We start from the raw sequence: 12865 nt of genomic DNA, 5'->3' as shown, positions 1-12865 counted from the left end.
GCTCCAACCCACCTCCTTTGATGAGCTAGCTTCTTCAAACTCAAAGAAACTCAAAGCCCTAGTTACCCTAGGCTAGAAATTTTTCTGTGAACAAGAGCTGAGTTAGGGTATCACCTGAGTTGTGCCCCAAACTAATAATGCAGTGAAGACCAACTTATCTTCCTCTTCCTCCTCCTCCCCCTGTCCCCATTAATTTGAACATAAATAAAACAAATTTCAAACAAAACTTCATGGAAACTGAAAAGCATACTTATTTCCAAACTCTTAACAATTAGCAGTGAAGATTGTCAATGAATAGTGTTAGAAATTTAGGGTTAACTAACTTAATTATACCAAAACAATGCTTTCACATTGCAGTCTTAACCCTGCTCTTCTGTATTGCAACACTTATTTAGTACCAGTAATGTACTTTTATATATGCTAAAAAGCACCTACCACTTTACAGCACCTGGTATCGGTTTTACATGAATTATAATTCAGTGCACAATCCTCAATGACAATGAGTGTATGCCTTTTTGCTTTTGAATTATTTCCCACATACTGTTCAACTGTAAATTTCAAGGCAAGGACCTTGCTTTAATGTGTTTCAAAATGACAGGTACAGCTATAGCAACCTATATTATTTGAAAACACAGGTCTTTCATTCTCTCCTTCCATTCCTGTTCCCATCTTTTCTTTGTCTGAATGGATTGCTCTTCCTTTTTTCTTTCAATCTTTTCCTTCCTCATTGCCTATCTTCCCCTTATCCTTACTTCTCTATCCCTCTTAGTTCTGTCCTCTTCAATCCTTCAGCACCTTTTTACTCACCACTCCTACAGTTTCCACTTGGCCAAGTGGAGGGGCTGTGGGATGGTTCCTCTCATCTTCACTGTTGAGATCACCAGAGTTGGCATGCTCTATTCCTGGCCCTAACACGGGGGCAATAAAGCTAGAGTTCTTGTACATAAGAAGGCTGCTGCAGGAAGAATCTCAAGATTGGGAGGTTTGCCCAAGGACGTATTAAGAGTTGCTTAGCCTTTGAGCCACAGCGGTGCGAGCACTAGTTTGCTTATGTATTTTTTTTAAGTTTTTTAAAAAATAAATGAGATGATGAATGAGCAGAGCTCTGCTCAATGCTCATTCATCAGCACCAGACCTGCTATTGCAGGAGTAACCAGCATGGGAGCTATTTCCCAGTCACCCAACCTGAGTTTCCTACTAAGATTATTACATTTATTTTCCATTATTAAAACTCTGGGGGGAAATGTTTTCCTTGAATAATAAAAGGAACTTAAACTTTACTCAGTAAGCTTTTGTGCTGCTTAATCCTCAGATGAAAGATGCTATATAAGAGCTAAGAACTACTATGTACATCTTTACTGATATCATTTGACCTAAAACTTGGTTGGGGAGAGGGATAGCTCAGTGGTTTGAGCATTGGCCTGCTAAGCCCCAGGTTATGAGTTCAATCCTTGACAGGGCCATTTAGGGATCTGGGGCAAAAATTGGGGATTAGTCCTGCTTTAAGCAGGGGGTTGGACAAGATGACCTCCTGAGGTCCCTTCCAACCCTAACTTTCTATGATAAAACTTGGTTAAAAGAATTGCATGCTTGTCTGAACCACTTGTCAAGAGATCTTGCAGAAAAGCAAATCTAATTAGGCATTCTTCTATGGTCATCTGTTTCCTAGAAATACTGAAAATAGCTTTCCTGAGCTCCACAACTGTGTATTAGCACCACCCTTGTTCTTGCCAACTTGGCTGTCCTGTACTAAGTCCTAGTGGAGCTGCCTCATTACAGAAGCATCCCATGCCACTGTGAGCTCAAAGTACTGGCTCCTCAATGCACTCACAGCCTGGGACTCATGAAGCTCATTAGTAATGAGATTTAGCCCCTCTGCTGCCAAGGCAGGAAATGCCAGGGAGCCAGCAGCTCAATTTGCAGTCCCTGACTGCGGGCAGGCAGCTTTGTTGGAAGGCCTGAGTTTCACAGTCTTGCATTCATTCTCTTGAAGTGGAGATGAAGATGAATTCTTGGTACCTAGTCAGGTCACTAGCAGGTTTCTGAAAGACTTCCACGAAGCCCTCTGTGTGTGCTTTGAGAAAATCCTCTCCTGCCCAAGAGTAAATGCTCCTTGTGCATGAAGTGCTGGCCTTCACAGCAGAGCCTCTTGTGCTGAAGATTATGCTCCAGGCTTCCCATCACCTTGACAATTCCAGCTGCTTGTGTGGGGGCAAGGTGAAAAGCAGGGTGATGAAGGACATAATTGGATTCAGGGGAACTGGAGGTTCACTTCAAAGCCAAGTAAATCTACATGCTGGAGAAGCATGAAGATTATGACCTTTCTCCAGTTCTCATAGAAGCTACCCAGACAGGTTTGAGTTCAAACTGGTCCAGAAATTTACAAGGGTCATCAGAGATACATACCGGGGCTCAGACCCCTATCAACAGGGCTGCCTTGACTTAGCATCCTATTTTATTTGCCTAGCCAAAACTCTTGCTCATTTGAAGTTGAGTAATATGCTCATTTTCTGACTTTTTTTTTTTTTTTTTTTTTTTAAAGACTACTTGGGATGTTTGATTCTTGTAAAGGTTGCTTTTGGAAAAATCTCATTTGAAGACCAGAGTTTAAATTTTCACAGAAGGCACTTTAATGTCTTAATGTTTTCTACATGTTTGTGAGTCTGGGATGCTTATGTAACTGCTTACATAATATTTTATCTTGTAGCTATCAAATCTGCTACACATTGAGTAAGAATAATTCTACATAGAATTACTGAAACCTAGTTTAGTTACCCAGAGCAGATGAAGGTGAGTTTTGTCACAAAAAGGTGCAAGAGTATTAAACCTGTCTTGTGCTATATCAAGGTCTAAAGCAGTTCCTTTGTCAAAAACAAAGTTTTAGCTTCCATTCCTAAAGCACTTAACAATCTAGGTATAGAAATCCCTTCTGAGCACTAAAAAGCAGTGATATCCATGGTAAAAGCAGCATAACACTTCTGTAACTGTGTGGTAATTCTTCCTATTGAGTATGTTTTGCCTGAAATAATGGAAGATTTAGTCATCTGCAATTCCACATACTTGTCAAGGTATTTCTAATATTACTCTAAGTGCGCAATGCAAAAACACATGACACTTTGCGGTTTTTCTTTTGCAGTACATACAGTACAGAGGAAATTTCATTTATATGTGTTGAAATGAATGCTATTGAAATGGAATTTATAGTTTGCCTTTCAGAATGAATTATCTATCAGTGTAACAAATAAGATAATCACTCGGAGCACATACCTTATTTCTTAAACATTCTGTACCCTGGAGCTACTGGAAGTAGAAATGGATTTACATGACTAGAAGACCTTACTGGCTGACCTACTTGTTTAAAAAGGTGGAAACTGGCAGGACAAATGCTTTTATGAGGAATGTGAGGTTACTAAGTAACTGACTCCTCCCTCTCTAGGGGAAGCCAGGAACATCACAGAAGGGGTAGTCAATCTCTGTTGGAGGGGGAGGGGAAAGGAGATGAGTAATATGTAGAGATTCTTCCCCCCACCAGTCAAGTAACTAGAAATAGAAAGCACTGCAGTTTCTAAGAAGGTTTCTTGTCCTGCCTACATTAACTTTCTACAGGGTAAGTAGGAGCTCTAGAGAGAGCCTTCACAAAATGAAAGGTGGAACAAAACCTACATATCTATTCAAACATTTAAACTTCTAACTCAGGAAAGTGAAAGCACTTTAGGCATCTTTTTCTGTCTTAGTTGGGACTGATGAATTCAGGAGCTCCTCTGCCACAACGATAAAAGCAGAGACCAACTTGTAAAGGACTTTTTCAGTGGGCTTCCATTCCAGAAATAGAAGCATCTTCCGGATGGTCAACATGATTCATAAAGCTCATTCTATTGTTCCAACAGGTCATTCTGACAGCACTGATGATAAAAACACACTAGATCCTACACTTCAAATTCTTCCTAAAAAGGTAGGAATATTGTCTTTTTGGATGTCCCTCTTAAGACTCGAGGAAACCATTTTTGCATATCTTATTTGAAGATCTTTAAAGTTTATTATAAAGCAGTAGCACCTTATCTCAGGATCTTCTCAAGTGACTTCTATGGCTTATGCGTTCATTGTCTCACAGATCTTGGGAGCTATTGAAATCCATCTGCCAAAGATTCAAGCACATATTTCTATTCCATGTCCTATGTGACCATTTTTTTTTCTATTGGTTTATGCTGTTTTATGTCATGCTCTACTGTGACCAGATGCTCAACACAATTAATATTCACAACAAAGTGGAGGGCTCTCAGGCCTAAATAGGGGGGGAAAAACATATTTAGATGTATTCAAGTCAGCAGGGTTGGATGAAATTCACCCTAGACTCGAGTACTCAAGAAACTAGCCAAAGCGGTCTCAGAACTGTTACAATTATCTGAGAACTCATGGAGGACAGGGGAGGTCCCAGAGAACTGGAGAAGGACAAACCGTACCTAACTTCAAAAAGGTGGAAAAGGAGGACCTGGGGAATTAGACACCAGTCATCCTAATTGCAATATCCAGAAAGATACTGCAACAATTAAACAATTTATTCAAACCTAGAGCATAACTGGGTGATGAGTAACTATCAAAAAGAGATTTGTCAAGAATAAATCATGTCAAAGCCATCTAATTTCCTTCTTTGACAGGGTAACTGGCCTAGTGGGGTAGGCGAGAAGAAGTAGATATGATCTATTTGGACTCTAGTAAGGCTGTTACCACAGTCCCACCTGATGTTCTCATAAGCAATCTAAAGAAATATAGTCTAGATGAAATTACTATAAAGTGGTGCACAACTGGTTGAAAGACTGCACTCAGAGTAGTTATTAATGGACTGCTTTCAAAATGGGAGAATGTACAAGTGGTGGTCTGTTATGGGTCAGATACTAGTAAATATTTTCATTAATGACTTGGACAATGGAAGCAAGTATGCTCCACAAAATTTTCAGATGACATGAAGCTGGGAGATGTTGCAAGCACTTTGGAGGAGAGGATTAGAATTCTAAATCATCTAGATAGATAACTAGTCTGAAGTCAATAATACTAAATTCAGCAAAGAATAGTGCAAATGCCCAAATATATAATGGGAAATAAGTGGCTAGGCAGCAGGACTGCAGAAAAGGATCTGGGGGTTATAGTGGATCACACATTGAGTACAAGTCAACAGTGTAATGCTGTTGTAAATAAAGCAAATGTCATTTTTAGGGGAGTATTTAACAAGAGTCTGATAAGAAGGTAATTGTTCCATTCTATTTGGCATTGGTGAGGCCTTAGATGGAGTACGCTGGCCAATTTTGGACACCACACTTTAGGTGTGGACAAATTCTGGGGGAGAGAGAGAGACAGACACACACATACACCAGAGGATAGCAACAAAAATAAGAGGTTTAGGAAATGTGAACTATGAAGAAAATTTAAAAGAATTGGACATATTTAGAGAAGAGAAAGCTGAGGGGGGGATATAAGTCTTCATATACATTAAGAGTTGTTATAAAGAGGTTGGTGACCAATTTTGTTCTCCATATCCACCAAGGGTAAGAGAAATAGTAATCAAGTTTACACCAAGGGAGATTTAAGTTGGAAATTAGGAAATAACTATAAGGGATAGTTAAACACTGGAACACGTTACCTAGGGAAGTTATGGAATCACAGTGACTGGAGATGTCTAAGAACAGCTTAGACAAATACCATTCAAGGATGGTCTAGGTATACTTAACCCTGCCTCAATGTGGGGGCGAGGGGGGACTAGATGACTTCTTGTGGGCCTCTCCAGCCCTATATTTCTGATTTCACATCATAAAAAAGTTAACATACCAAAACAAAGGACTCAAAATTCAAAATGTGCGCACCTGTACTATGTTAACTAATGTGGTTTGACTCTTTTCAGGGTGTAGGTTTTTTTAATACTAGCATACCTCTCCTCCATATTACACAATACCCAAGTCATAACAATACTTGAGTAAATGCCTCTAAGAGTAGTGCTGGAGTTCAAACTTACATGTGAGACTAGGAAAGAATCTGTCACACTTCTACACCACTGAAAAAAAATAAAACTGATCATGATCCCACCACTATGCATGGGACCAGCTTGAGGATTTTGGGAGGGGTTCACAAGAAGGTTCTTCTTGGTATGCCTGAACTGCACTGGCTTACTTTTAGAAAATGGCAGGGAGAGGGGATCTTCCAGTTCCTGCTAACTTGCTGCTGCAGGAAAAGTTGACACTTGATGATGTTTATAGAAGTGCCAGTTTTAGTTGCCCCCATAAGCTGTGGGCCTCATGGCCCCTAGATGCTGTAGAGTTGTGTGTAAGCCTGGTAAATTGAAATGCTTCTAGAATTCCTGTCAACACGCTCAGCTCTTAAGTATTAATATAGGGCTTGTCTATGCTACTGCTTAAGTTGATGTAACTTGCGTTGCTCAGGGGTGAGAAAAAGCCACCCCTAAGGGACATAAGTTGCATCTACTTAAAGCAGTGTCTACACCGCACTATGTTGGCGGGAGACGTTCTCCCAGTGACATAGCTTCCACCTATCACTGAGGTGGAGTAATTATGCCAATGGGATAGCGCTCCCTCGTCAGCATAGCATGTCTTCACCAGACATGCTACAGCAGCACAGCTGCATCAGTGCAACTGTGCTGATGTAGCGTGGTAGTGTAGAGTCTGTGGACTAGACCTTAATAAATTTCCATTGTTCCAGCAGCTTACATTTTCTTAAACTATTAATATTTGGATTCAGATCCCAGGGCAGATATGTAATAAGTCAAAGAAAATAACAGATTTTCATGAAAACTTCTCGGAGTATTGTTTATTAACCCAATATTGTGTATTGACTTTACAAAGGAAATCCCCCTACAAAGAACTAGGGTATCTCACTCTGATCCACATGCATCCAACTATTTCCCCTTTATATATATATATATAACTGCAGGCCTCATAGGAGCTTCCATAGAACTGAGATGGGAGTTATGCAGGAGGACACACAATGTACTGTGTGTGAGAGAGAGAGTGAGAGCAAGAGAGTGAAGCAGTCCTGAATGCATCTTTTCTGGGGGTCTAAAAAAATCTGATGCATATGTCCTAATAGTGAGGATCTGGGGAAGATATTTAACAGATATGTCTATTGCTGCTGATCCATTTTTCTATAGAGTGGCATTATTTGAGAAAGTACACTTAAAATATCTACAACAAAATTTTTGAAAGCTTATATCTAATAAAACATTCCTACTGGAAAACTGCACTGAAAGGGTTATCATGTGTTTGTATCTTATGAGTGAAAGTATGTCCAGTGAAAACGAAGTGATTTGTGAGTATAGTAAGAACTAAGTGACTTATTTACAAAAAAATGCAGTTTAATACCACAAACTATTATGTGAATTACAATCACTTCTTAAATTGCAGGACATCAGAATCAAGAATGCAGACTCTTGGATAAGTTTATGTAAAAATATGGCACTTCCAGTTCCCATAAAGGCATCTCCGGAGAACTTCAAACAGTTCAGGAAAGCAGCACTAGAAAAGGAAGAAACTGAACGAGCACAAGAGTTAAGGAGACAACTGGAACAAGCCAAGAGGAAAGGGAAAACCCCCTCTCAAGAAAAAGAGAGGTTTGTAATTCCTTATAGTTGAGTGGAAAAATGACCCAATTTCGCATGTCTACTTTTATTTATATCAACTACCTGTCAACTGGATTCTTGGATGGCTGTATGGAATTTATTAAATTAATTTATATTTAAAAATATACTTAAACTGATTCCTTACTGGTTTATTCATAAAGTACCACATGACTCCTTTGAAATATGCAATGTTGGCTTGTCCATGAGAGTGTGACTCATCAGTCTGTTTGATCAGCTGATAATACAATTATTTAAGGATGTGTAATGAGCAACTGTACCAGTAGCCATAAAAGAATCAGTCATAAGCAATTTAGGATTCATCTATATTGGGAGATATTCTGGAATAGCTATTTCTGAGTAGCACTCTGAGGATGTGTTTTTATTCTGAAATATGAAGATCCATACATGGAGTTAATAAAGACTAGCTAATCTGCTTTAAATTCAAGATAAGTGCATTTTTGCACTTAACACTGCTGTAACAGAATCACCTGTGGCAGAGTTATAACAAAATTCTATTCCTAAAATGTGTAGGGGTTTGGCCTTGCCTCTCCACTGAATCTGCACCAGTGCATTGCATCCATCTTAACAGGAAGGCAGTGCACTGTCAAATCTAGACAACTGTCAGAGCTGACAGTGCTGTTGGCAAGCCTCTATAATTCATGGGCTGACAGTCCCTCTTCATTCCCTGCCATGCCTCTCAAAAATGCCTCTCTCCAGCTCTGCAAGTCCTCCAATGACAAGCCACTGACTGGATGAGACTGCTCTCTGCCCCATGCCATGCCCCTCACTTCCAGTAGTGGAAGAGAGGCATCACTGGAATAAGTCATTGGGGGGGCTTGCCCTATTTTAGGCAGCAGGGGGTCACTTGATAGAAAAAACTTCTATCAGATTAGCTAGTCAAAGAGGAACAGGACAGAAGCCATGAGTCTAGACTGGCTTCTGACATTTCCCTTACCTGACTCGCAGGTAAAAAAATCCCCACTTCATATTCTTTATTCACAAAACTTAGTTCATCTAGAAGAAATATACAATCCCCATATAGGTTTGTGGTGGGGAGTGTCAATGGTTCTTTTCCCATTGCTACCCATTTAAAAACAGAAATATTGCCACATAATGCTTATATTTGGGGAAAAGCTTTATATAATTAATGAACATGTGCAATACATATTGTTGGACCACATTTAAAGTATTGTGTACTAGGTAAGTGCTGATTAAGCTACTAACAGATGCTTTTGTTCAGTTGACACGTTAACGCTACAGAAATAATGCTGAGTAAACAAAAGAATCGGACATTTTATTTTACTTTTTAAGGCTCCATGAAGGAGCAGAACTGGAATCCACTGGAATGAAAGCCCACGAAGAGCCACAAAAAGAGAGGCCAAACAACGAACAGCAACAACCACCATGGATTCAACAAAATATCCAGAAAGGTCTTTTCAAAGACCGTAACCTGGCTAGAAAAATGGAGCAAGAGCGCAGGCGGAAAGAAGCGGTAAGTCATGGAACTTTTTTCAACTATTAACTTTGCTTTACTTTCAGTTGAGCACAAAATAAGGTGGAATAGATCCTCAGGTGGCATAAATCATTGTAGATTCACTTGAAGACAATGGAATTATATTGATTTAAAATAGCTGAGGACCCATCCCAGTAAGTAAAATCTGAGGCTTAAGATTCCGTGCTACACCTCCAGGAGGCACAACTCAGAAAGACAGAGTAATGGGGAAAGGGAGGTGCAAGGATCAAAGGTGGCTTAAGTCATTTTTGTGCCTTTCCAATTTTGGGCTGCTCCAGGAACTGGTGGTATATATCAGGGATGCCTATAGGTTACTCTGCTGCCCACAGCAGCATGAAATCCTCATAGTATTGTGTGCTGTGGGGATTCTCTTCCAACCCCCAGCTTGCCTCCTTTTCCCCAGGATTAATGAAGGGGGCTAGTGTAGGTAATGCAAGGTGGGAAATTCTTCCCTAGCTGGTTAAGGGGCTTTTATGGTGTCATACAGGGCCCAGAACAAGTGCGTGAATCTCTACCTATTGTTCTTTTGCATCCTAAACTAAACTGACTGTAGTTGATCCAAGAACTCAAATTCCTTTTCCTCTGGGATACCCTTAAGGGAGAACTTCTAAGAGTAAATTATCATGGAACAATAAATGTGATTGATTAGGATATTTGTCAGTGCTAAATTGGCACCTCTGTCAGTTTCATTTAGAATTTGGCCTCTGCTGGGTATGGAGGCTGAAAGGCTCTTTCCCCTGGAGAAGGTCACTCAGAATACATTGAGTCACCCTGGAAGTCATGTAGGGAAGCTTATGCTGCTGCTGCTGCCCATGCGAAGTTCCTGTTCCAAAGAACGTCCTTCATAAACAGTTATCAGATCTATCTGAAACTCTTCACAAGCACAACATCAATTTACAATTTAAGTAGTTTGTTTGCCAAGTTTCTTTCAAAACTGGAGCATGTATCTTCCTTACGTGATGTAAGTCTGATTGTCAGAATATATTACTTCTCAGTCTTTAACCCAATGATTTGGAAAAATCTCTTCCATATAAAAAATGTAATTTGGCTAAACCAGAGCGGACTCCTCAATCTGCAAAATGCTTTTGTCTAAATTTGGCATTTCATCGATATTTCAGTAAAGTTTTGGGTAAATTGGTGTAACCTAATCTTTTTTAGAAAGTGTAAATGTCACTACAATCACCTGTCTTTTAGAGCCTGCTCCAAAGCCCACAGAAGTTGACGGAAAGACTCCCATAGACTACAATGGACTTTGGATCAGGGCTTTGGCATCTGCGACTCTAGGCTCCCCCAGAGTTACCAGATTGGCTATTGTGGAATAGGTATTCCACCATACCTGTTCCAGAATATTTTCCTGGGTAGACATTCTAATTCTGGAATAAGAGTGTGCTTTTCCAGTTTAGGTTAATCTGAAGTAAATTAGTGTGTCCACAGGGTAAACTACTCTGGAATAGGTATTGCACTTTAAATTCATACCCTACCTTAATCTGAAACTTTCAAATGTTGACAGCTGTCAGACTCTTCGAGGACATACGCACAAAAGCAGACATAGTAACATCAATGATTGTGCAGCAGAACAACCCTACAAAAACAAAACATTCTCACCACCCAAGGGGTGTGTGTGTGTGTGTGTATATGACCTACAGTGCTCATCAGATCAGAATATTAAAAGACAGCAAAATTAAGGTTACAAGAATTCTGGTCTCTGAATATCTCAGAGCAGAAAGAAGTCTTGTATATTGTCCATCTGTGCTCCTTTATTATGTGTGTTTTGGACTTAATGTTAGTATTGCAGATCAATTTTAAAAAAGAGAAATTCCCTCTAGTCCTATTAGAGTAGGTAAATAACCATCTTATCTTTCTCTCCCATCACCATTGGTTACAGAAATGTCTTTCTAATCAGAAGTGCTTGCCTTTTCAATTCACTTCCAACTATCAAATCCTTTAAAAGTCTTGCAACCTGATACCATGAAGTGGTTGATGTCACAACCACAGGATTTAGGCCAACTTTAAAAACAGAATGTTTTTGATACATATTGAAGTCCACCTGCAATGATGAGAAAAGGAAGTGGACATGTTACTTTAATTTTTTTTAAATTTAAGTTCCTTTTAATGCAGTCTGGACAGTGCCTAGTGCTACCATTGTGGATGCCACTATAAACCAGCAATAGGTGTGCTGTCACTTATTATGGTATTCCTTTTGTCTGTGATAACTCAATTATGAAACCTGTTAATTCATTTTCCCATAGATGACTGGTACCATTGACATGAACCTGCAGAGTGACATAATGGCAACTTTCGAAGAAAATCTTTAGTGGAATTTTGGACACTAGAAAAAGTTGCAACCTGGCCACAGTCCCTGAGTGACATTGTACTAAATGCAATGGTACAATAAACTTGATACAAGTGCTAAATACATGTGTGCTATTTATTTATCTCAACAGTATATTGTTTAGACCACTTTGAAGAGCTGTAAACTGCTGTAGTATGTTTAATTTGCATAGCACTGTTAAATATTAAAATTATGCATTGACACACAACACATCACAGGGTATTTTTGTTGCTTGCATTTATAATCTGTCAAATCTACTTGTTGCTAGCTAGTTGAGCACGGTCATGTTTGATTGCATATACATTTTACTTATCAAAATACATTGTAGAGATTTTTTTGGAATCTCTCCCTGTTTTTTAATTTAGAACTTTTAAAAGCAATTATCTTTCACAACCATTCCAGAAGCTTTTTTTAAAATATACTGCCCAGAGCTGATTTATTTTCTTGTTTTCACTGGCTGTTTCTGGTTATATACACTGCATTTACATGTGGTGTTAAATAATACTTTTGGAGAAGTTATCCAAACCATAACAACTTTGTCTTCAGAAGTGTTTTATTTTGATTAAATAGTGAAGATATCACTTTTTTAATTAATACATAAATGTGCTATTTAATAAAAACTGGACTGTGCAAAGACCTTGTAATGACCATATATACTATCTGGAAATAATTTGTATTTAAAGAACTCCATTTGTGGAACGTTTTCATTTTCTGTACTTGACTTACACTTTCATTTGCCAAATTCTGTCCACTTAACCTGCCTCTACTTCGTTAAAAATGTTAACTGTTTTGTTCATGTATTTTATAGCAGAGATTGCTTGAAAGAGCAGGCAAGCTAGAGTGCTTACCTAATCATTCATATTTTGTATGCAAAGAAATTCATTGGAACTAAAATGGTTGTATGCATCTGATCAATCTGTCTCTTAACCTTTAAAATACTGTTCTGGTTGTTTTTTTTTTAAAGTACCCAATATGTAGCAGCCCAAATCAGGATCAGAATATGATTGCAGTTATACTAAAATAGTACAACTAGAGGGGAAAAGGACTTGCTAATATGTACATAAATCAAAGGGGTTGCAAAATCCCAATTACAATTTAGAACTTCCTACCTTCTAGCTGTCTGCTTGTGCCTCCTTATAGCCTCTATCTGCCTCTGCTCTAGCAAATCACACTCTCAGGTAGGGAGCTGATATCTACTCTGCCATGATAGATCTACTGTCTAACTGCCTCTATCGAACAGAGTAGCTACTGTTTGACTTCAGGTTTAATACCCCATTCAGATGAATTAAGAGCAGCCCGGTTTAATACCCCATTCAGATGAATTAAGATCCATTATTTGGCTGCACCCTTAAGCTTACATCACCACATCAGTTTATGGATCATACATATGATTTGGGCA

At 39.0% G+C, this 12865-nt stretch overlaps 1 protein-coding gene across 1 annotated transcript in view; it reads left to right on the top strand.

The window, feature by feature from the left end:
* The window catches only part of BRDT (bromodomain testis associated), a 42029-nt gene extending 30556 nt beyond the window's left edge, over positions 1–11473 (top strand). Inside the window, exons 16-19 of the mRNA XM_073358225.1 lie at positions 3888–3952; positions 7407–7612; positions 8933–9113; positions 11384–11473. Of these exons, the coding sequence (XP_073214326.1) occupies positions 3888–3952; positions 7407–7612; positions 8933–9113; positions 11384–11449 (518 nt within the window). The 3' untranslated portion in view covers positions 11450–11473. The remainder of the gene's footprint in view (positions 1–3887; positions 3953–7406; positions 7613–8932; positions 9114–11383) is intronic.
* The last annotated feature ends 1392 nt before the right edge of the window (positions 11474–12865 follow it).

Source organism: Lepidochelys kempii, chromosome 8, assembly GCF_965140265.1.
Source record: "Lepidochelys kempii isolate rLepKem1 chromosome 8, rLepKem1.hap2, whole genome shotgun sequence".
NCBI classification, from domain to species: domain Eukaryota; kingdom Metazoa; phylum Chordata; order Testudines; family Cheloniidae; genus Lepidochelys; species Lepidochelys kempii.
Note: the sequence above shows the minus strand (reverse complement) of the source record. Positions and strands in the feature narration are given on the sequence as shown.